General features: G+C 36.2%; 1 protein-coding gene across 3 annotated transcripts in view; it reads left to right on the top strand.

Annotated features, from left to right (window-relative positions):
- The window catches only part of LOC129457607 (uncharacterized), a 167,982-nt gene extending 142,432 nt beyond the window's left edge, over positions 1-25,550 (top strand). Inside the window, exons 5-6 of one of the 3 annotated variants that reach the window (XR_010114283.1) lie at positions 554-597; positions 24,140-25,550. Coding sequence is in view for 1 of the 3 variants with exons in the window: in XM_063612281.1 (XP_063468351.1) it covers positions 636-680 (45 nt within the window). In the remaining 2 variants the exon portion in view is untranslated. Of the gene's footprint in view, positions 1-553; positions 7,812-24,139 lie in introns of those variants that run through there. The other 2 variants (XR_008649335.2, XM_063612281.1) reach the window with 2 other exon arrangements.
- Positions 25,551-26,555: the final 1,005 nt, after the last annotated feature.

The following is a 26,555-nucleotide window of genomic DNA, read 5'->3' as shown; positions in this document are numbered from 1 at the left end:
AGTGCTTTTGTCACAGACACATTTACAGTCTCTCATAATGCAATTTTTCTTTGTCCAGCTGTATTTTCAAGAACCATTTTAAATGAGGACTTTAAAAAATGCCTTACTAAAAATGACACCAAATAATATTCAAATAATAACAGAAGGAAAGAGATGACCAAGGCAAACAAATGACTTCCCTTCTGAAACTTTGCTGAAACTAGATATAGATTTCTCCTTTTAATGATGTAATTTGGATAAAAATATTTTGCAATTATATTAAATTTTATAAGATAAAATTATTTCAGGGAAATTCTCTCCATGTTGTAATTTTTATTTTTTTTACTATTCTGTACTATTACACAGTTAAAGCAAATATTATGTGGCAGGGTTAATGAAAAAATATTTTAATAGAAATAGCTTACAGAAAGATAACAAACTCTTTTAGGAAAGTGAAAAACGCTTTTAAGATATGCTTTCAGTTAATTTATAATCTAGAAGGAGGCTTATTTGACGATTGTACCCTATAATTAGTGAGATCAGTAATCAAGACAACTGTGATTTATTTTACCAGGAGACCTAAGAGACTGAAGACATCTGGCCTGCACTGCTCTGATGGTAAAATTGAAAGTACACCTAAATTTGCTTTGTTACAGGATTCTCTTCAGAGGACAAGAGAAGATGTTACATTCTCTGCATGAGGACAATTCTGCAGCATCAAAATCGAATAATATTTGTTTTCTGGCAGCAGAATTTTGTATCATATTTCTAAAGACAGTGCACTTGGGTGGACGTCAATGAATACTAAACACTAATTGATCTGATACAGCCGTATGCACATACCCAGATATACACGGTGGCTTGTAATGGTTGAAAAATTACAGTTTGGTTCTATTAAAAGATCTGTCACTTTTAGGTCAGAGTGGGATTTTGGAGGGAGAGTCTCCCACAATAGAAAACCATCCTGACAACAGTGGTGTTTTGAGGTTGTTTGTTGTTTGGCTTGTTGATGATGCTTAGCTAAGGAGACACTTCCTTTCAGATTCTGTCTTCCAAACCCCAGGGCTCTGTTCTGGGCAGTTCAGCCTAATGGAATTAAGCCTGACATGTTTCAACTCTATTTCTTGATAAAATAAACATAAAACAATGGTTTAGATTTCGAATAAAACTCTTGAAGCATGGGGGACTCTAACTTTCCTGTTCTTTACACATCTGTAAATAAAGTGCATAAAAGAGGAACACAACAGGATAAATCAACATAAATTTGAAATCCACTGCAGCATATTAAATGGCGCAGTCTCAGTCAAAGAGAGGCTGACCCTGAGGCTTCGTGCAGTTTGAAGCTAATTGTTTTCGTCAGGATGGGAACGTCTGGAAGTCCATGGCTGTATCCCACCAGTAAGGCTCCAGTAACTGAGCCGGCCCACAGAGAATGGGCCCACTTTGTAGCGACACAGCGGGCTCAGACACCACCTATTCTGCTCTCCAAACTGTCATGCATAACAACTTTATTGTGCTAAATTGAACTTGAAAGCAACCAAAGGCTATGAGAAGGAGAGGCTATGAGAAAAGCGTGCTGTCAGCGCTGGCAAAGGCTGACCTGGAAAGTAGGCTCAGAGACAGGGGAATAAAAGACCAGGCCCCATGAACACAGCATATTGTTTCATTTTAAAGTATGATTCCCATACCAGAGAAAGTAGCAAATGTGATGTAAATTTATTTAAATAGATTCGACCGCTTAAAAGTTTGCCAGCCGCTCTTATCCAACTTTCCCAGCTCTCTGATTCGTTACTTACAGTGGGAATATAATGACATATAGTCATCATTGTAACAGCTTCTTTGCAGGGGCACAATGATGATTAATAGCCAGCAGCAAATTTTCACATGGGCTCTGAAGCACTATGGCATTAAGCAGCCAAACAGTCCCAAATCCCCCTTTTCTGTTCCGCTGAAAAGTCCCCTCCTTGTACCTTCCAGATAGGAACAAAGCCTATCTTAATTCCAATCAGCTTTTCGTCATTCAAAGGGACCTTCTCTTTTTCATAATTGATTCATGTGCATTTTTTAGTGTTCCACTGAGCTGAAGCCACTTTTCTCCTTTCCTCTGTTCTGTCCCCACACCCACACCCCCTTTTTTTGAGGGGGTGAGGAGTGGGAAACATTTTAACAACAACAACAACAACAGTAAAAAATGGTGTGGTAGTTTCCCCCCAAAATATTTGCTAAATAGATTTCTCAATTAGTATTAGCTTTACACTTAAAAGACTTAAAACAAAAATTAACTCCTGGACTTCTTTTTTGTTGGAAGTGGTTTTGGTTATAAAAATATGAGCTTACTGAAACAGCTCTGGTGGCAGCCCCACAGTCATGTTCTGTTTCACTGGGAGAGTTTGAGTAGCTTTCCTTCCCACCAGAGACTCACAGCTGGAGTGAGGATGGAGTCTCTTGCTTCAGACAGATTCTTTTTCCTCCTCTGTGCTGGTAGCCATCAAAAAAGGAACAAGTGACCAAAATGAAAGGCGGCAAATGCACATCTCCTAACCCACTCTGTCCTTCTTAAGTATCATTTTTCCCCATAGTAATCTTACATTATAATTATTAGGAGAAGCTTCTGTGCTATTTGTGGAAGTGCTCTCTCTCTCATCCATAGTTTTCACCTCCTGTGATAACGACACAAACGACATCAACCAGTGCTGTCTTGGAAAAAGATTTCCACCCGCAAATTCATTTGGGTTTCTATGACAATATAATGGCCATAGAGAACAGTTTTGGTAGATATACTTTGCACATTTGTTTACATTCTTTACAAATCTGACCTCATTTTTCTATATGAGTAGGGTGACCACACACCCCTGTTTTCTCAGGACAAGCTTTATTTATGCCTGTTGTCCTTACATAATTATTAACAGTACTTCCTTTCACCCTCAAAAGTATCCTGACTTGAACAATTTGAAAAACTCATGCCTTTTTGCCATTAAAATGGCCCCAAATGACTTATACAAACCCAAAGGGTGGGCTGTCTCCTACCCAGGTGGCTGGGGACTGCTTTATACCATCCCGGTTTAGGGGAAAGAATCAAACTTGGAAACCCTGCTGCCGATGTAGCAGCACCGACTTTTGTCTCGCCCACTTTGAAGAGGTCAGTTGACCCTATACAGCTTCTTTGATATGTGACAGAAAGGAGGTCATTTGCTGAAATGAAAGACACATTACAAACCAGATTTTAAGTATGACTCTTTCCTTCAGCTGGGTCACAGTTCTTACTTTGAGCCAGAGCAACACACTTTACTGGTCAGATAAAAATACTCTGCCATATTTTAGAATAATGACCTTTCTTATGCTTTGGTGTCTCCAAATGGTTAAATGAAGAATATATCCAATTGACAGGAGGAATTCTGTTCATCATTTTTACTCTAGTGTTTATATCTTCTCATAAAAAAACAACATGTGGAAATGGCATCATGTATCTCTATTGTATTTTTCATTCAAAAATCTCAAATAGGTGAGTGTAATCCAGTCTTTAGGTTATAGGACCAAAGACTCTCAAAGAGTGTTACAAACCCCTGGACAATCTCCCTAAGGGCTGGACTTTGCATATGGATTACCGAGTTAACTGAGAGATGTGTAATATCAGCTGTAGTCAGAAAACTCCCTACTCCCTATGTGGGGCAACCAAGGACATTCATATGTGTTGCTTATTCTTGAAAGTATATGGGATAAATGGGCTCCTGACATGCTAGTTTCAGAATAACTATGGCAGGACCTTAAAATTTCCAACTTTCCATAAGACCATAGCTCATATTCAATTACTGGAAGGATAAACATGTAAGATTTTTAACTCTGCCTTACTAGTTCTTTTAGAGGAGCATAGCCCCTTGATGAAGGCATTGTTCTAAGCCAAATCTGGACCTATCTAATCTTTATTCATGCATTTTGTCCGCTTTCTTAGATCATTCTTTCAGAAATGAAATGAGTGGGGTACATGAAATATATTTTCTGATGCACTCTTCTTGAAATAAAATACTTTTTATGGTTGTGCATTTATTTGTGAAGTGAATGTTTGGAAAACTTTAAAACCAATTCTACCATTCTGTCCTTCTTTGATGGTGATAACCAACTGTTCTGTTTAATAGGATGATGGAATTGGTTACCACTAAAGTCCAACCCTTAGAAATCACTCTGTATTTTTAGGCCCTAGATGTTTATAAGTCTATGAGAATCTAACAAGGAGAATTGGTTTCTCCTAACAATTCTATTATCTTGCAGGTGGCTGTGTCCATTCTTAAAACTTTTGGCTCATCTTACCAGATTTTTTACAAAGATGCAGATGTTCCTTAAAAGTGGCTGAAAGATTAGGGACTTCGTGCCTGATGTGCTGGAATATGCCTGAGTTCTGTTAAATCTGATTTAAACATATTAAATCAAATCTTTTCTGATGTATTCTTATGCCCTCATTTTCATGTAATGTTACTACTATGAAGAAGTGTAATTAAGACTTTGATATGAGCCTTCACAGTCTAAAGAGTGCTTCAGTGACAACAGTTTTATTAGATTATGGTGATGGGCCTGGCTGTGAAATTCCCACATTCATGAAGGACTCTGCTTTTTACTGGCTAAAAACAGGATTTTAAAATGCAATGACCTTTGGGACTCTCAGATAAGTTGCCTCTTCAACCCTGAGGTTATTTGATGAATTACTGGGGACATACAGAAGGATGGATTAATGAATGCTGTGCTCATCTTGTCTACTGGCACCATCTGAGGGACTGAAGGTCAGGGTGCCTCTTTAGACTTTGGTTTGAGATTACAATGTTACCCCCCTCTTTGCTCTAGTAACTCCATCCTCTCCACTCCATCACTCTCTATTATCTCTAGAATGCCATAAAGCACTTACAGTTATTTTTCCTCACAGTGGAAAATCTCTTTATACAAACTATATAAACCGAGGCCCACTATCCTTATACAATCAGGGCCAACCTCTTTCCCACCAAAGACTAATTCTGCCTGGATGCCCAGGATAGTTATTTTATGTACATACACTATCCATATCGTAATCCCAAGCCAGGTAAATATATATGTAATACCCGAGGTGGATGTTTTTATTACATGGTGCCTACATTTAGAAGTATAAGATCTCTTAATTGGTTCCCGTCCTAATTTTTTTATAAACTCAAGCTTTTCGGGTCTTTACCCTGATTTTCCATATTTTTCTTCTCTCTTTGTACTTGCTAACAGAACTCTGGTTTCTTTTCAGATACCATGCAAAAAATAGGCTCAGAGAAGGCACATGTATGCCCATGAGTCATAATTCGTCTATCCCTTTCATCATAATTCCGTTCTCCTTTGCCAGGGATTGGTTTAGGGACAGGCATGTGACTCATTCACCAAATGAACATAAAAAGAAGTCCGTTGGGATAGATTTTCCTTTTGTAAAAAAAAAAAAGAGGCAAACTCCTGAGGAAAATCTCATGCTCCTCCATGTTTTTAAATCTTATGTCATGAGGATGGGGGCTTGGAGTTGTGGCAACAATAACAGAGAAGCCAAGAGAATCCTAAAAATCTGACCCAGAGATATGACATTCGTGAGATGTTAATTAACCAACTTGGAAACGGTCACTTCTAGACTTCTTGTCGTCTGAAATAATAAACCCCTGTTACTCAAGTCGTACCTTGTTGGGAATTCTGTTACTTGCAACCCAAAGCACAGTAACTGAATCCCTCACCTTCTCTTTTACCAGTTATTTCTTAGTTCACATATCTTTTCTAGCTTCTCTCAGTCAACTTGATAGGATAATAGAACTCAGACTATTGTAGTTGGCGGCAAGTAGAGATCACCTCATTAAATCAAATTTAATATACTTGATTTACTGTAGAGGAAATAAACCTAGGAAGCAACAAAAATTAATCTAAGGTCATACAGGTAGTCTAGTCTCAACAGAATTAGAGTAAAATTCTGGTTTTCTGAATTGCAGTCAAGTCTCTCCACAACAATTTGGTCCAATTTCCCCTATTGCTCCGTACTCTCTTAATCCAGCCACAGTTCATTAAAGATTGGCATGCTGTACGTCTTACATATGAAGTACATAATATAGGCCGAGCTCAGTGTCTCACGCCTGTAATCCCAGCACTTTGGGAGGCTGAGGTGGGTGTATCACTTGAAGACAGGAGTTTGAGACCAGCCTGACCAACATGGTGAAACCTCATGTCTACTAAAAATACAAAAATTAGCTGGGCCTGGTGGCACATGCCTTTAGTCCCAGCTACTCAGGAGGCTGAGATAGGGGAATTGCTTGACCGGGAGGCAGAGCTGCAGTGAGCTGAGATCACGCCACCGCACTTCAGCCTGGGTGAACAGAGCGAGACTCCATTTCAAAAAAGTAAAAAATAATAATAAAAATAAAGTACCTAAGATAAATCGTATCTATAAAAAAAATATATAAAGCATACATCCATACATACACCCAATTTGTCAAAGGAATTTAGTCATCAAAGGACATTTTCATGGACTCCTAAGAAGATCACTATGTTACAGTTTCCCCGGAACTAAGATGTCTTTATTTAAATATTATTTGGTAATCTACACATCATTTTGTGTGTTTTGCGTATTGAATTTCTAAGGTCCTAATTTCAGATATATAAAATATATACAATGCACTGAGATTATGTTCAAATCTGATATCTGGGAAAAATGCACAAGAGATGAGTGGTTCAAATCTATCCACATCATCCATTCTAAAATTTGGAGATGCAATGCTGAATCCTAGGTCAGTTAACTATACATAAGTGTTGTGCATACTTTCACATTGTGGTGAGCAGTGAGGGAGAAGTGATAGACAAGAGAGCAAGAGATGGGCTGCTCTTTAGCCCTTGCATTTTGGGACCAGGCAGGTTCTGGGTCGTTTCTCATTGCTCTTTGCTCACAGTCCCAGCATAACACTGATTTTTGTTTTAAATGTGAGATATTAATATTTTGGGCAGCAATTCCTCTTGATAGCTATTACAGTAAATTCCAGCAGCCAGTATAATCAATGCAAAGTGACATGGGCTGTTTAATCAATTAAATTAAACATAGTTTAATGCACAGAAGAGTTCATTTAAATTTTTTTTTTAATTGTGTTAAGATATCCATAACATATTGCTTACCATTTTCATTATTTTTAAGTTTACAGTTCAGGGGCATTAAGTACATTCACATTGTGCAACCATCACCACCATCCATCCACAGAACTTTTTTCATCTTGCAGAACTGAAACTCTGTACCCATTAAACAATAACTCTCCATTAACCCCTTGCACCAGCCCCTGATACCTACCATTCTACTATCTGTTTCTGTTATACACTGTTTGTCCTTTTGTGACTGGCTTATTTCACTTAGCATAAAGTCTTCAAGCATATATTTCTTCCTTTTTAATGCTGAATAATATTTCATTGTATGTATACACCCCATTTTGTTTATCTGTTCCTCCATCAATGGACACTTGAGTTGCTTCCACCTTTTGGTGATTGAGAATAATGCTGCTGTGAGCATGAGTGATATGGTCTGGTTCTCTGCCCCCAACCAAATCTCATCTTGCATTGTAATCTGAGTATGTTGGGGGAGGTACCTCATGGGAGGTGATTAGATCATGGGGACAGTCCCCATGCTGTTCTCATGATAGGGAGTGAGTTCTCATGAGATATGATGGTTTTACAAGGGGCTTTTCCACCTTTGCTTGGCATTTCTCCATCCTGCTGCCATGTGAAGAAGGGCATGTTTATTTACCCTTCTACTATGATTGTAAGTTTCCTGAGGCCTCCCCAACTGTGCTGAACTGTAAGTCAGTTAAACCTCTTTCTTTTATAAATTACCCAGTCTCTGGTATGTTTATATTAGTATCATGAGAATGGACTAATACAATGAGTATACAAATATCTCACTGTGTCTCTGATTTCAATTATTTTGGGTACATACCCAGAAGTGTTATTGCTGATCATATGGTAATTCTATTTTTAATTTTCTGAGGGAACACCATGTAGGTTTCCATAGCAGCTATAGCATTTTACATTCCCACCAGTAGCGCACAAGAGTTCTGATTTCTCCACGTTCTTGCTAACATGTATTATTTTCTGGTTTCTTTTAATAGAAGCCATCCTCATGGGTGTGAAATTGTATCTCATTGAGGTTTTGATTTGCATTTCCCTGATAATTAGTGATTTTGAACACCTTTTAATGTGTTTATTGGCCATTTGTGTATCTTTGGAGAAATATCTATTCAACTTCTTTTCCATTTTTTAAATTAGGTTGTTTGGGTTTTTTTTTCGGTTGTATTTTAGGATTTCTCTGTCAATTCTCGAAACAAATGTCTTATCAGATATTTGATTTGCAAATATTTTCCCCCATTTCGTGGGTTGCCTTTTTACTCTGTGGATAGTGTCCTTTGATGCATACTGTTTTGTTCTGATGAGGTCAAATTCTTTTATATTTTCTTTTGTTGCTGTTTCTTTGGTATGATATCTAAGAAATCATTGCCAAATTCAATGTGAAGCTTTTCTTGTATGCTTTCTTCTAAGAGTTTTATAGTTTTAGCTCTTACATTTATGTCATTGATTTATTTGGAGTTATTTTTGTATACAGTGTTAGAATATAATGTTGTTAAACATTTTTGTATGTAACATTCTTTTGCATGTGGATATGCAGTTTTCCTAGCACCACTTGTTGAAAAGAAAAGTCAGTTCATTTTAATTTCATGTCATTAGTGCACTTTGCTGAGTACAGGGTAATCTAGTGATAATAGAATCGGTATTACAGTTAGCTACTGGATTTGAATCCCAAACATGCCACTTGTTAGCAATGGCACTGAGTAATTCACTTAACTGCCTGAACCATAGCTTTCTGATCTTCACTCTGTTACTCATACACTCATTTTTGCCAGGTACTATGTTAGGGTTATGGAAATCCAACAGCTGACAAGACACACAAACTCTAATTCTCATGGAACTTACGTTACAGTAATATGTCAAGTAGGGGTGGAATATACAATTCTTACTTCTTAGAGTTGCTGTGAGGATGAAATGAGGGAAACAAAAGCACATAACAAATAATTGTATCCCCAAAATACTAATTCCCTTCACCTTGTTTCCATAATCCATAGTTATGATGACCATACATGGTTGTTTAAAAGTTAATGCACAAATTATTTTTATTTTTATTATTATACTTCAAGTTCTGGGGTACATATGCACAACGTGCATGTTTGTTACATAGGTATACACGTGCCATGTTGGTTTACTGCACCCATCAACTTGTCATTTACATTAGGTATTTCTCCTAATGCTATCCCTCCCCCAACCCCCTACCCCTTGACAGGCCCCAGTGTGTGATGTTCCCCTCCCTGTGTCCGTGTGTTCTCATTGTTCAACTCCCACTTATAAGCGTGAACATGCACTTCTTCTTGTGTGACTTTGCTGAGAATGAAGGTTTCCAGTTTCATCCATGTCCCTGCAGAGGACATGAACTCATTCTTTTTTATGGCTGCACAATATTCCATGGAAAAATTAATGCACAAATTCTATGACACATTTTCCATCAAGAGGTGGTATTGTTCTGTTTGGGACCAAGATGTAATAACAACGACTGGGTTTTCCTTCCCATCTGAAACAACAGTAATGAAAAATGAAAAGAGGAAAACCAAAATTTTGAAACAACAGTTTACAAGACACTGGACATCAGATAATGAAGGACAGATATCCCTGAGAGATCAGGAAAAAATGAGATGATCCCAATGATTGCTCCAGTGTCATAAAAAGGGGAAACCAAGGAAAAAATGAGATGATCCCAATGATTGCTCCAGTGTCATAAAAAGGAGAAACCAAGGCAGAGCTCACTGGACTCCTTGTGTTGAGGAGATGTAGTTGAAAGTCTGGGGAGATCAAAGTAACAGGTACCACAGGGTGGAGCACCAAAAAGGAGAGAGCTACACAGAGAAAGAAATCCAGAGATCTGCAGAGTGTGCCCTTCAAGTATTCAGCCAAGTACTGATCAGCAAGTACATGCATGGAAACTACCTGAGGCCAAGGGAAAAACATCCCAGAAGACAAGAAGATACAGTGCCGGGCACTCTGACAGGGCAAGGAATAGTGTCTCTTCCCACCAACGAGACTAGAAAACTGTATAATTCTAAAGGCCTGGGGTATAGTACTTAGAAGGGTCTTGTGTCAGGAATGAGGCATAGTTGGCCCTAGACTAAGTGTTGCTCTGGTCCCATTAATGAAGCTCAAAAGCAAGATCCAAGAGAATCAACTGTTTCCAAGAACTTTGACTGCGCCCAAGAACAAAGCTCAAAAACCAAAAAATATCCAGCATCCAACAAAGGAAAATTCACAATGTCTAGTATTAAGTCCAAAATTGTCATGTGTATTCAAAAGGGAGGAATATAACCCATAATAAAGACAAAATAAACCAACTGAAACTGACCTAAAATGGACACAAATGTTAGAGTTAGCAGACAAGGACATTAGAACAGTTTTTTATAACTGTATTCTGGGTGTTCCAAAAGTTAGTTAGAGACAAGGAAGATAAAAGATAAAAAAAAAAAAAGCAGACATCCAAAGATTAAAAACCTATAATATCTGACATGGAAAATACACTGATGGGCTTGATGGCAGATTACGCATTGCAGAAAATGATATTGATAAACTTGAAAACATGCATTAGAAACTATTAAAAATGAAACACACATAGAAAAAAGCAATTTTTTAAAAAAAGAGCACAGTGATCTGTGTGATAACTTCAAAAGGCTTAATATATGTGTAGAGTCCCTCAAGAAGGGGAAGAATCAAATAAATATTTGACAAAATACAGGTGGGACATTTTCTAAATTTGACGAAAACTGTCAAAAAATCTAAATGAACCTCAAGCACAATAAACATGAAGAAAACTACACTAATCAAATTGTTCAAAACCAGTGATGAAAAATTCTTAAAAGCAGCCAGAGAAAAAAAGGCACCTTTTACTGAGAAAAAAGGTAAGGATGACAGTAGATTCCTCTTTGGGACAATGTAAGTGAGAAGACAGTGTAGCAACATCTTTATGGTATTGAAAGAAAAAAAAAGCCACCTAATATTCTACACCCAGCAAAAACAGCTTTCAAACATCAAGATATTTCATACAAGCAATAGCTGAAAGAATTTATCACCTACAAACCTGTGCTTCAAAAAAGTTAGAGAAATTCTTTAAAGAAGAAAAAAATGAGACCTGATGTAAATGAAATGTACTGGAAATGGCTATTTCATGAATCTTTTTTCTTATTATTTAAATCTCTTAAAGAAAATTGACCTGACAATTGACTTGTATATAGTATATAAAGCACTTTCAAAACTCAACAGTAAAAAAACAGAATTGGAAAATGTGCAAAATACATGAATTGTCATTTCACTGGAGCGGATATAGGCAAATAGTCACATGAGAAGATATTTAACATCATTAGCCGTTAGGAAAATGCAAGTTAAAACTATAATGAGTAAATCAGAATGGCTAAAATAAAAAACAGCACCAAATGCTGATGAGAATACAGAAAAATTAGATTACTCATACATTTCTCAAAGGAATGTAGAGTGGTAAACCACTCTGAAAAATAGTGTAAAAGTTTCTCAAAAACTAAACAATCACTTACCATGCAATCCAGCAAGTACACTCCTGGGTATTTATCCCAGAGAAATGAAAATGTGCATTCACACTACAACCTATACACAATGCTCATAGCAGCTTTGTTTATAATAGTTCCAAACTGGAAACAACAATGTTTCCTTCCGTAAATGAGTAGTTAAATAAATTGTGGTATATTCATATCATGGAGTACTAACTAACATTAAGAAATGAAAGTACACATCACAATTTTGATAGTTCAGGGGAATTATGGTGAGTGAAAAAAAGCCAACCTTAAAAAGTCACATTCTGTATGACAATTCTATAAATGACAAAAGTATGAAAATGGAGAACAGATTCATGGTTGCCAGAGGTTAGGGATGATGGGGGAAAGGGGTGGGTGTGACTATCAAGGGGGTAGTGCAACAAGAAATTTATTTGTGATGTTTCAGTAGTTCCATATCTCGACTGTAGCTGTGGTTAAATAAATCTATACATTTGATAATATGGCATAGAACTATCTACCAATGTCAAGTTCCTGGTTTTGATATTTTACTATAGCTATACAAGATGTGACCATTGGAGGAGAGTGGGGAAAAGATACACAAGAAGTGTCTGTACTATTTTGGCAACTTCCTATGAATCTATAATTATTTCAAAACTAAAAGTAAAAAGGAATCTATTATTATGAGATTGAAAATACAAGCCACACATTGAAAGAAAATCTTTGCAAAGCATATACTTGACAAAAGACTTGTATCCAGAATATACATAGATTTCTCAAACCTCAATAATAAGAAAAAATACCTAATTAAAAATAGGCAAGATTCAAACACACTTCATCAAAGAAGATATATTGATGACACTAAAGCACATGGAAAGATGCTCAACATTATTAGTCATGTGGGAAATGCAAATCAACAGTACAATGAAATCCAATACTCACCTATTATTAAAAATCTTCTCATAGCAAGTGTTGGCGAGGATTGGAACTCTAATATATTGGTGGTAATGTAAAATGTTGTGGCCACTTTGGAAAACAGTTTGACAGTTTCTTAAGAAGTTAAACATACACTTAGCATATGATTCAGCCAATTCGCTTGGTAAACTGAAGCCCAAGAGAAATGAAAGCATATAGTCATTCAAAGGATTGTTCATAAATTTTGATGACAGCTTTATTTGTAGTAGCTATAAACTGGAAACGATCCAAATATCCATAACATTTGAATGGATAAACAAATTGTGGAATATCTGTGCAAAAGAATACTACTCCATATGAACACAGAATTAACTACGGATGTGAACAACATGGATGAATCTTAAACATAATTTTACTGAAGGAAAGAAGCCAAAGAGTACATCTTGTAGGTTTCAATTTACATAAAATCATTACTGACAGAAACTAGATCAGTAGTTGCCTAGACTTGGGGAAGAAGTAAAGAAGAGAGTATTAAAACGGAGTGTGAGAAAATTTTCGGAGCAATTGGTAAGTTTGTTATCTTGGTTGTGGTGATTGTTTCATGGATTTATACATTTGTCAAAACACATCAAATAGTTCACCTCAATTTAATATTGTACAGTATTTTTAAAATAAAAAGGTGGGACAGGTGTGGTATCTCATGCCTGTATTCCCAGCACTTTGGGAGGCTGAGGCAGGAGGATTGCTTGAGGCCAGGAGATCAAGACCAGCCTGGGAAACACAGTGAGACTCTATCTCTAAGAGAAATTTTAAGAAAATAGCTGAGTGTGACGGCGCACACCTGTAGTCTTAGATATTCAGAAGGCTGAGGCTGCAGGATCACTTCAGCCCAGAAGTTCAAGCCTGCAGTCAGCTATGATTGCCTCAATGTGTGGTCCAGCCTGGGTGACAGAATGAGACCTGTCTTCAAAAAACAAAACAAAACAAACAAACAAACAAACAAACAAACAAAACCCAACATGTAAAACAATTGACATGGAATTTACTTTCCTCTCCTTTGAGAATATCTCAACTATTAGATTGGTGCAAAAGTAATTGCGGTTTTTGCCATTAAAAGTAATGGCAAATAATAAAAGAATATGGCAGAATTGAAGTTGTATGATCTCTCAGATGACCTAAGGAAAGTCCTTGCAGCTTCCCCAAGTTTATTTTAGGACGTGCATCTTTGGAGCTGTCAGCCACCAAGTGAAGACTGTGGCTACTCTGAGTTCATTCTGCTGGAGAGACCTCTTGGCAAGACCACATACAGAAACCCCGAGACTAGGTAGAGATAAAAAATGCCCAAAGGTTGGGTGTGGTGGCTCATGCTTGTATCTCAGTGCTTTGGGAGGCTAAGGCAGGGGAGTGCACTATTCCACTCAGCCTGGTGACGCGAGATCTGTCTCCAAAAAAAAAAAAGAGAGAGAGAGAGATGCCCGTATAGCTTCCTACTGACAAGCCGTCTGAGGCCATCATCTGACTGTAACTTCATGATTGAGATCCCACACCAGAACAATCCACCTGAACCCTGAAAGTTGTTTTATACTATGAAGTTTTGGGATGATATGTTACACAGAAAAAGATTACTAGAATGCTACCTATTCTGTATTTTTCATGTTGATAGTATCACTTTTATTCTTTTTGGGAAAGAATGTGTTAACAGATGACTAGATGTGATTTGTGTTTTAAACATTATTACAGCTTTCCATATAAGTGCATTTGGAAATCAGAAAAAATGATTTGTCATTGTATATGTCTTAGCTTCAAGTTTAGAATAGAGCAACTCTATCTATGGATTAAGAAAATCACTGACTTCAGTCTAAAACCTTCAAATTTAGCTGAAGTCAATCAACCAATCAAGAAAGTACTGAATGTTTGACTTTGTGGAGGATGCAGATGTCTGGTCTGCCTTGTCTCCAAGGGTTTATCACCTGGGTGGTGAAACAAGGCATTTTTGCAGCAAGATGTTGTGGAATGTCTTCATGAAAGAGGAAGAACTTTAACTATAAATGATAAATTGTCAATATCAGTTATTTGAATGATTTCAAATTACTTTTTTCATTTTTGTCTCAAAGGAAAATTTTTTGTGCATGATTATCCTATTAATATTAAACCTCAGGAAATACAATCTAAGAACTCTTATTTGCTAACCAGACAATTTTCCTCCCACTATTTATCCACTGCCTTCAACTCAGGATATTCCTGAGTGTATATTTTTCAAACACTTTGTCAGCTTTAATTTGAAATAATCTTAGCAATGGGACCATTGCAATCCAGCTAATGGGAGGATGAACAGGGGTGCTGCTTCATGCAATCATATTGGGAGGTGATGGATTTGATATAAATAGTGGTTAATAGCATTAACCTGTGTTAGGTCTTGAAAATGATTTCCAATGTTTTCACATTCAAAATTTATACAAGGGTAATGTATCTAACTTTGTACTCAGGCAATCCATAGCCACTGCAGGAAGCAAAGCCCTGGAATGTGTATTTTGAAAGCTGTTATGTACTGTTTAACGCTTTTAGAAAGTTTCTGTCTAGTAAATTGAGTGTTCCAGGTGTGCTGGAGACTGCCTGAACTGGCTTGCACAGGCCAAAGTTGTCACTTCTTTCTGATTCCACAGTCAGTGATACCACATGGGAAGCTTAAAACTAGCCATGGTGGGAGTATTTACACCACAGAAATGGCAAATGCTCCAAGGCAGGCCTCTCCCTCACCCCTCCTTCCACCCCAGAACATATTGTTAAATATTTACCAGTACAACCGTTGTTATACCTCCAATTCTTTAGATACAATTCAGTTTCAGTAGATTTCTCTCAGCTAGGACTGGTTTGAAAGGTGATGAATTGTATTTGTTTGTGAGGCCAGTGCTAAATGGGAGGGGGTAAGAGTGAATTCCTGGGAAGAAAAAGCATCAGGTAGTTTTCAAGACAGTATTTAACACACCCACACACTTTTCCAGTCTCTGCCAATCCTCATGGGACAAAAAGCTGAACTCCTGGTCTCCAAGAGACAAAAGTAGGAAGTAATGTCCAGTTGGGTGGTAAGAGTTAGCATCACTGGCTCCCAGAGCACAGCAGAAGCAAAGCTAAATCTTCTGGATGGGAAAGTTTGTACAGATAAGAGATTGGGCAAGCAAGATCCCAAAGGAGAGTGCCTATCACGAGAGATCTTAACATCAGGAAAAGTTCCAAGTGATTATGTGTGAAGATAGAACAAATGTTAAATTAAATAATAAAGAAAGGAGTTGACAGAGAAAGAACATTAATTGTAATTAGGTACTAATGCATTTTTATATTTTCCTTTTATTTAATTAATATGCTTTTAAAATACTGTATTCATATTAGTAAACATTTATGTTTACATATCACAATTTTAGAAAAAAAGCTATTTTTTTGTAGAGAATACATTATGGGAAAATAGTTCTACTCTGAATCCCTGTGTTGGGCCACAATGGGTTGTGAGGTGTTCTAATACTGCCTACTAAGAAATAAATGGCCCCAGGGATAAACCCAGACACATATAGAGTGACACCTAATGAAGAGGGAATTGAATTCTCTCTATGTCACGGTTTGAGAAGAAAACTATTTTGTGGGAGAACTGGACTGAAAGAACATGAAGGGTTGGGAAGAACTAGAACAATGTGAGGCTTTCTATGGTAGGGTGGTGGGGATTTGGGATTTTAGAAGTAGATTTAAACTATAATCAGAGATAAGCACCTCTCAATCATAACCATGTTTGGATTTTTAAAATGTAGAATCCAGTGATACCCATTGCATTGCTCTCCAAGTCTCTTTTAATTGGTTCTCCATTAATATTTATTTCTGTTTGAGTCTTACCTGAATAAATGTATCTGTTGCACAATTGAAATCTGTTCATCTGTAGGTTCTTTAAATAGAAGGTTATATCAGAAGATTACAGATCTTGACCATGAAAGTATACATGATGCAATAACATGTGTACAAGAGTAAGTGTGCAGTTTGCAAACCTTTAGCTCTAGTTTTCCAGTTGATAGGCCCAGGAGACAACATTAGTCCTTCATATCTGCTGTGTATTTTCCAAGTAGAGTTTCTCTGGGCTATTGCCTCCTGATATGTGCCACTTCCCTACACCTCTGCACTGTTTCCTCCTCTCATTGGCATTTACAGCTCCCAGGTTTGTATCACTTATGGATATCCTTCATGTGCCATTTACCTTTTTTCCAAATAATTAAGCCCAAAATTACATTAGAGCTTGCTCAAGCTGCTTGCCACTTGGATAAATTATACATCATGACTTCTCCAGTCAATCACCATCTAGGATTTCCAACATTTACTCTATAAGTCACTTTGTTTTATGTGTTGTCTTCTCTGGCATCTCTCAGAGGACGAGGCTACCCAGGAAATGACAATGAGGAAAACATAGAGTAGTTGATTTTTGTTGTAACATTTCAACTTGCATATTCTTCCAGTGTCTCTTTTGTGGAAAAGAATATTATTATCCTTTTATATTACTGGTCAGCACTACTATTTTGGAAATCAGTAAAATGGAAAATATTTCCACTATTTCACTAAGGTTTAATTTATGTAAATAAATATGGAAATGATTTGCTTATATACCGCACTTTTATGAACAGTTCCAGTTTTCAAATTCAGGTAGATAACAGTTCTATTAGTTATTTTATTTTATTTTTTTTTTGAGACAGGGTCTCACTCTGTTACCTAGGCTGGAATGCAGTGATGCAAACACGGCTCACTGCAGCCTTGGCTTTCTGTGCTCAAGCAATCCTCCCCACTCAGCCTCCTGAGTAGGTGGGACTGCAGGCATGCACCACCACACTCAGCTAATTTAATTTTTATTTTTGTAGAGATGGGGTCTCATGATGTTACCCAGGTGGGTCTCCAACCTGGGCTCAGGCAATCCTACTGCCTCGGCTTCCCAAAGTACTGGAATTACAGGCGTGAGCTACCATGCCTGGCCTGGTTGTCTTAATTTTTTTCCTTATATGGAACTTGTTTAAATTTTGGTAAATGTGGGAGTATTTGTTCACTATTATATCCTCACTACCTTAAACATTGTCTGACATAGTAAGCTCTCCATAAATATTTGTTGAATAAATACTAAGAAAATTACTGGGCTGGGCACGGTGGCTTATGCCTGTAACCCCAGCACTTTGGGGTGCTGAGATGGGCAGATCACCTGAGGTCAGGAGTTTGAGACCAGCCTGGCCAACATAGTGAAACCCCATCTCTACTAAAAAATGAAGAAATTAGCCGGGCATGGTGGCGAGCACCTGTAATCCCAGCTACTCAGGAGGCTGAAACAGGAGAATTGTTTGAACCCAGGAGGTGGAGGTTGCAGTGAGTCGAGACTGTGCTACTGCACTCCAGACTGGGTGACAGTGCAAGACCCCGTCTTAAAAAAGGAAAAAAAAAGAAAAGAAAAAAAAAGAAGAAGAAAATTACTGACTAATAAATTAATAAACTTATTCTCTGATGATAAAAACTGGAACATAAGTTTTATGATATAGAAGCCCTGTCTATATTGTCTATTGATGTCCAGTACTTAGCAAGGTGCCTTGGCAATATAGTATGTGTGCAATAAGTAAGTATCTTCAGTATTCCAGAAGATGTCATCTAAAAAAGCAGGTCTGCCAATCTTAGTGTGAACTCCCTAGCAATTTTTTATTTATTTATTTATTTTTGAGACAAGAGTCTTGCTCTGTCGCCCAGGCTAAAGTGCAGTGGAGCCATCTCGGCTCACTGCAACCTCCGCCTCCTGTTTCAAGCAATTCTCCCTGCCTCAGCCTCCCGAGTAGCTGGGATTACAGGTGCCCACCAACATGCCTGGATAATTTTTGTATTTTTTTTTTAGTAGAGACGGGGTTTCACCGTGTCGGCCAGGCTAGTCTCGAATTGCTGACCTTAGGTGATCCACCTGCCTCAGCCTCCCGACGTGCTCGGGTTACAGGCGTGAGCCACTGCGCCCAGCTATCTCCTTAGCAATTTACATGACCAGTTATCTGGATCTCTGTCATTTTGCAAGATAATTACTCTAGAAGACAATAGTAAATAAATACTCCTGAGTTTCTAGAAATCTAGCCCAAAGTAACTCTGAGACATATTTCTTTTAAGTTTTCTCTTTTTTTCTTGTACATGTATGCAAATGTTGCTTTAAATTTCATAACATGTTTCTTATTACCTTAATATAAAATTGATATTTTAGTTACTTACTTGCTACTTATTTAATTCTTCCCCACAACCCCAAATATTCCAGTGTATTCAATATTAAGGAAAGATGTGCAACGTGTCCTATGGCATTAATATCCACACACCCACACCTTCAATTCCAGAAAACCTAAGTTTGAAAACCATAATTTTATAAATGCAGAACTCAATTAATCTTAAAAATTTTTTTTTCTTATTACAAAGTAATATATGTTTACCTTAGGAAACTTACGAATCAATGATAAGTGAAAAGAAAAAAATTACTCACATTTTCACCATGAAAAATAGACTTAAAATATTGGTGTATATCCTTCTGATTATATGTGTAATGTATGTATGTATAGATATTATTACTGTATTACGTATGATTTTGAAATTTACTTATTCTCCACTTAATCTACCACAGACGTTTTACCATGTTTAATAATGTTCTTCACAAAATTATTTTAGTGACCTAGAATCTTTGTTCCCCAGGTCACTGCATCACTGGTTTCTTCTTACTTGTCAGATCTCAACCTTTTGGGCTCCTTAGAAAGGTTTTCCTTGATATGCACAGAGTGGCTGCCACTCCCCAACCCCAGCTTTTTCCTATCCCATAACCCTTTCGCTACTTATTTTTTGTTTCCATTAGTACCTCCTTGAGGCAGAGAAGGGGTCTTTATTCATTGTTTTATTCTCAGTGCCTGAATCTTAGTAGTAGGAACTCAGTAAATATTTTTGAAAAAAGTGAATACATGAATGAATAAAAGGAAGAAGAAAATTCCATTATGAACGCAACACTGTGACTTAATGCCCCTATTTTTAAACATTTAGCATCTCTTTTATTATCATAAAAATTACTTTCCTACATATATTTCTCTGGAAAAATTTTTGTGCACACCCATGATTTTTTCTTTTTTTAGTTCACATTCCTAGAACTAAAATTGTTGGGTCTAAGGATAGGTAAAAATTTTAAATATTTTTCATATGTATTACCAGAAATTCCGACAATTTATACTCTTGTCAACAGTATTTCAGACTGCCACTTTACTCGAGTCAGTAATAGATTTTTGCCATTTTAAAACAATGATAAATGGAAAATTTCATCCCATTTTAAGTGAAATTTTAAAATTTTGAGATACACTTATATATATTATCATATAATCATATAATTATTTTCATGCACTTATTGTCATTGTCATTTCTTCTTTTTTGTGAATTGTCTGTGTTCTTTGCCAGTTTAACCTTTTTAATTGATTTATGATTTCATTATATGCTAAGAACCTATTAAATTTTTTATTATTTATTTGCAACTTTTTCCCAGTTCATAATTTCTGTATCACTTTTGTGTATGGAATTAAAATTTTTATGTTAAGTAAACTTTAAAACACATACAGAAGTAGCAATAACACACACAAACTCCATTTATTCATCATCCAGCTTCAGTAATGCTCAACGCATGCCTAGTCTGTTTTACCTTCCTCCAGTCAGTTCTCCTGTTTTACCTCTTCCCAACTCCTGATCATGCTGAAGAAAATCCCACACAGTGTAACATTTAATTAGTCAATATTTGAATACAGATCTCTAAAAGACAAAGACTCTCCTTTTTCAACATAGACTCAAGGCTAAATTTGTAAATAATGGTATAAAATAGACAAAAATCTAATATTTGTGTAACTTCAATCTTTTTCTTTGTGGCTTCTGCTTTTGTTGTTATTCTTAGAAAACCCTTCTTTACTCCATGATTTTATAAAACTGTGTTCATTTTCTTCAAATTATATCATTAATATCCAACCTTTTTATAAAGTTTTGCAAATACAAATAATTTAAAAAAGAGTTAAATTTCATAGCCCACACACTCCCAATACTATAGTGCAGACTATGTTCTGAAAATATTTTACAATTTATTTTTACAAAATTAAAATGCTACCATTTTGTAACTTAATACTTACCTTATTTTAAACGTCATTCCAAGTTAACAAATATTGACTGACATTGTTATTTTCTAAAGATCTATAGTATTCTATTGTAAAGCTATAACGTAACTTATTTTGTTCAATATCTTAATTTTAGATATTTAGTTGGAGTATGATTTTTTGACAATATACATAATTAATTAAGCACATATTGAACTTCTATGCCAAACACTATATTTGATGCTGAAGATATGAAGCGGATGGGGAACAAAAACAAGAACAATGCATCTTTCTGTATATGGCTTAATTTAATTATGAACATTTTTGTTTAGATATGTTTTACCACTTTCAACTGTTTCCTTTGGATAAATTCCTAAAAGTGAAAAACATTTAAATAAATACTGTTAAATTCTCCTACAGAGTTATTGTGATACTTTACATTTCTACCTGCATTCTCAGTGTTAATACTAGGTATCCTGGTCCTTTTTAATCATTGATAGATAATATCATTGATGAAGAAATGGTGTCACTGTTATTTTATCCAGTATTTTATTATTGCTAGTGTCATTAATTACTTGTTCACATGCTTGCTGAACCCTTGCATTTCTTCTTTTGTGAATTGCGTGTTCATGTTCTTTGCAATTTTTTCTCATTGAGGGGTTTGCCTTCTTTTATAATTCTGCTTTAAATTCAAACACTGACTGCATCACAATGGTGGTTGTATGTGGAGGTCATATGTGTAAAAGTGCTGAAAACTTTTAGCTAAGTAAAATTATTATAAGCCCTTGAATTTGAAGTCTGTCTACAATAATAGTATAAACCCAAGTTGGAGACTTTTTAAAATTACTCAGTACTATCTATGTAAATACTGGCTTATATTGAAAGGCTAAATTTAAGGCACCAATGTATGAATAGATTACATGCTTCTTTAGAGGTAAATGTAAAACAATTATAGTTTTGTATTGAATGACATAAAAAATGGGCCTTCAGTGGTTGTGGAATTGCTAATGGGTTATAGAGTCTTCTGGCTCAAAATGGTAGTATTGGAAGTGACAAAAAGTCATTGTATCTGCTAGCTGTTAGATTATGCAAAATGATGTTGAGAACTCAGAGTAATTTTTAATGTTAATGTAACAAGAGTCACCAATGCAATTAGCACCATTGTGGGCAATCTCAAGAGAAAAGCCAAGGATTGAATTATTATAGTGTACAAAATACATTCTCACCTATAAGACAAATTGGTATGAAAATACAGACTTTCCTAGATTAGACTCTCTTTAGTTGGTAAATAGAGAACTGATTTCAATTTCTAGGACCATTAATCTCCTACCTTTTATGGATAGTAAATTATCTTTAAATTAAAACAAACAAGTAGTATACCTGTCAGACTGTGTATCAGTATGAACACAGGCTGTCAACAACTTGTAATTAGGACCTCTAACCTGATCTACTTAAATGGCTTTGACAAGTAGGGGAACATAAAACCAATTTTCTGTTTCAAAGAGAAAAATAACTTTTAGTAAAAAATTTGAAATAAAATGACAACTTTTCCATTTTTTCTATGACTATCATATTACATTTATATTCTCTAATCACATTTTTATATACAAACTGAATGATATCTTTTGTGTTTATGCCACATGTTTTTTGTTTTTGTTTTAAATTATGTTTTAAATCTCATGCCCAAGAATTGTGGTTTGAAAGTAAAATTACCATCACTCTTGTTTTTGAGCACATGTGAGGTCAGTAACACTGCATTTCAAACCACATTAATTATCCACTTGAATGAGTAATGTCATAAGAATATTCTGCTTGTCCTCTCTCCAGCATGGTCTGGTAAGAAGGAACACTAGCCTGTGGGAAACCACCAACCACAAAATAGACAGCATGAAGGAGTGGCAGAAACCACTGTAGCTGTCATGGAAAATGTACTAGATGGCCTACTGTTGTTGTTCTGAGTGTATGCATTGGATAGGGGGAGACCGTTTTAATTTTTCCTGTGATTTCATTTAAAAACTTAAGAAAATAAACAGATACTATGGGAGGGAGTCAGTTAGGATCTTTTATGTAGCATGTAGTAGGAGGGAAAATCTGCTTTAAGCTTGAGTCACGTAACTGAAAATTCCAGAGGTATTCTGACTGCAGATACGACTGACTCTTTTTTTTTTAACATATGACATCTCCTTCCCAGGCTTTAATCTCTACATTCTCCTCTTTTAGTTCTATTCACAGATAACCTCTACACTATTTTTCTTTCAAAACTTGCAGCCATTGCTCTGACAGGACTTGGCTTAATTCAGATACCCATTATGGAATCAACATTGTCAGGGAAATACTTGACTGAGCCTGGGCTATGGGACCAGAGCCGGGGAGGACAGAGTCTCCAAGTAATTGAATGTAGGAGGAAATGGAAATTGATGTTGTGGAGGCAAACCACAAATGTGTACTCCTGGAATGTAGGTTTTTCTACTACTGGGCTCTCTTTCTTTTGTATTTCGGGTACTCTTGAAAGAGACATAGCTATAAGATTAAATTTAGAGAATCTGTCTTGTCATAAGCTCACAAAGGAGGATAGAGTCACTCTTTTTTGTTTTTCATGGTTTCCAAACTATGGAAACCATTACACAATCTATGGAAGAAAAACATTAGGAGGAGTTCCTCAGGGTTACATCAGTTTCTTACAAAATGGAGAATGACATTCTAAAAATCAGATTACTTTTGGTGTAGAACTACTGAGGTACTGATGCTATCTGCAGGGTGGTCTGGAATGGCCAAATACTTCAGTAAACCTCTGCTTACTGCTATTGATTAAGATATTTCAGTTTTATGTAATTTTCAGGATGGGAGCTGCAAGGCTTTTAACTGATGAAGGTAAAGAATGTCTCCTACGAGCAAGAGAAGTCAACTGGACATACAATAGCATGATAAAAAATGTGGGGGTTTTCTCCTGCAATTATTTGTATTCTTATTGAGAGTTGGGAGGAAAAAGGACAAATGGTTACAGGAGAGCTCTTTGAAAATGTATACTTTGAAAAAGAGGTTGCGATTTTAGCAGCATGGTGAACCACAAAGAGGCCTGGGAAGTGAAGTAGATGTTTATGCATTTGCTGGTAGTTGAGTTTATGATGGAGAGAGGAAAATGGAAAGACAAAAACACTTAATTCCTCTCACATTAGTATCTGATTAGAAAATAATTATTCCACATAATTAAAAATAATTGTTTTGACTACTAGTTGCACAAAAGCTGTAACAAAATTTAAAATCATACTTCAGATTTTTCCTACCCAGCAGAAAATGTGTTACATCTTTTCAAGAGAAACTTGTTAGTTCCTTGTGGAAAACAGAATAGGTTTTGTGATGCTACAATGAGACATAAAAATACAAGTGTTACCTTAGCAGTTATTTTTATTTGTTTTTAAGAAAATCATGAGTAATAAAGTACACAATGCTCTAACCCATATTTTTACTCTTTTCTAGGATAGTGTATTCCAACTTCTTTGGATTGTCAATTTTTATAATAAACATATCAGTTAATTACTAAATCTGAGGACTTCATCATGAAATAGATTATTGTGGTTTTCCTCAACTTGTTATGCTGGAAAGGAGAGAAGATGTGTTTGGGGAACTATCAATCAGTCGGCGACATCAAGAAGTTAACAATATAAAAGGTTAACACGAATAAAGTATAAATTATATTATAAATAGATGAATATATTTAAAAGCTGTATTTGTATTTCATAATGGGTTATATTGTACAATTGGGCTGCCAGAAGAAGAAATGAATGTATTTGTAAAACCAATAAATCTTTATGGAAATTGATGAATCGAGGTTTGTAGAAGGCGGAGTACAGAAAAGATAGGTAGATATAGATGGGAAAATGATGCTGCACTCTGGAGAATAGTCTGGGAATATCCCTGGAGTTAAGGGGACCAGTAATATTTATGTGAATGAAGGGGTCAGAGAGCAGGGAGATATGAAGAAGATTAAATAAGCAACAGTCAGTTAGCTTTCATTCCAACTGGTCACTTGAAGTCAGAGTAATCATTTTGAAGCACATGAGGATGACCTAGAATTGCTCAATCATTGGTGAAATTACAAGTGTTTACTCTGTATCCATGAGTAATTGCACATACAAAATATATCCACACCAAAATTATACACACAGAGTGAGTTTTACTAGGGAACTTTATAGCCTTTATCTTTTACGCAATTATAGCTCTCCAAACTATGTATACAAAACAATTATAGAATTGTGGTTAACTACTTCTTTTAACCCCTCATGTGTCCTGAAACAGTAATTTAGGGGAAAGAATAAAGAAAACAATTAAAATTTCACCTACACAAGGTAGATAGTTCAATTTGTTGTTTCTCTGCAAGGTAATTTATCTACCATTTGCAATGGACTGAATGTTTATGTTTCCTCCAAATCCATACATTGAAATCCTAAACCCCAAGTGATAGTATTAAGAGGTGGGGCCTTTGGGAAGTGATTAGGTCATGATGACAGAGCCCTCATAAACAGAATTAGTGCCTTTATAAAAGACATTCCAGAGAGATCTCTCGCCCTCTCCACTATGTGTGGTTACAGTGAGAAGATAGCTGCCTACAAGGTTTTGGGCCCTCAGACGCTGAATCTGCTGGTACCCTGATCTTGGACTTCTCAGCCCCTAGAACTATGAAAAAGAAATTTATGTTATCTATAAGCCACCCAGTCTATGGTATTTTTTATAGCAGCCAGAATAGACTAAGACACAATGTACATGTGAAAAACCCTAGTTTGTTATAATAAACTGAATTCCTACAAAGCGAAATTTTAATTGTACAGCTTTTTTTCCTTATTTATTTTTAAATTATAATTCCTGAAATAAAACTTTTGTTCTTTTGTAATGTGACTATTGGAATTGTATTTGTGAGTTGTATTTATTTGTCCATGTGAATGGCTTCTGTTCAGAGAAATATTTTAGAGGCATTAAGGCTTAAGAACTTAATCTGTGGAACCTGATGGAATTATGTCTGAACTTTAGTGAAGTCACTTAGCAGGTGCTATGGTCTGAATATTTGTATCTCCCCAGAATTTATATGATGAAACCTAATCACCAATGTGGTGATAATGGGAGGTGGGGTCTTTAAGGGATGATTAGATCATGAGGGTGAGCCCTTATAAAAGAGGCCCAAGAGAGCGGCCTTTTTCCTTATACCATGTGACGACACAGCGAGAAGAATCAGAAAGCAGACATCAACTCTGCCAATGCCTTGATCTTGAACTTTATAGCCTCCAGAACTGTGAGAAGTAAATGTTGTTTATAAGCTACCCAGTTTATGATATTTTGTTGTAGCAGACTGAATGATCTAAAACACTGGATTTGAAACCTTGGGCAAATTGCTTAACCATAGTTAAGTCATAGTTTGCATATTCATAAAATGGGCATAATGATACTTACCCCAAAGGTTATTGTAAAGATTAAATGGAAAGTGATATATGAATAAATCCCTTAGCAAAGTTTCTGGCATACAGCAAATCACCAAGATAGGATAGGAAAAATTAGAATTATAAATTTTATGTGAATTACATGGGAAATGAATGTAAATTTTACCCAATATAAATGGTTTGCATATAATACAAATTTAAACTACTACTGTTTCATAACGTCTATAATGATAGAGGTTCAGGCATCCCAGGGCTACCAGATATTATACAGTTCTTTGGTCCTTTTCCTTCCGTACTTCTTTCCATTTCTTTTTTCAAGAGACAGGATATCGCTCTGTTGCCCAGGCTGGAGTGCAGGAGTGAGATCATAGTTCACTGTAACCTTAAATTCCTGGGCCCAAGAGATCCTCCTGCCTCAGCCTCCTGGGTAGCTAGGACTACAGGCACCCCTCACCATGCCTTGC

Source organism: Symphalangus syndactylus, chromosome 11 (genome assembly GCF_028878055.3).
Source record: "Symphalangus syndactylus isolate Jambi chromosome 11, NHGRI_mSymSyn1-v2.1_pri, whole genome shotgun sequence".
NCBI lineage: Eukaryota > Metazoa > Chordata > Mammalia > Primates > Hylobatidae > Symphalangus > Symphalangus syndactylus.
This window is presented reverse-complemented; position numbering and strand designations above follow the sequence as displayed.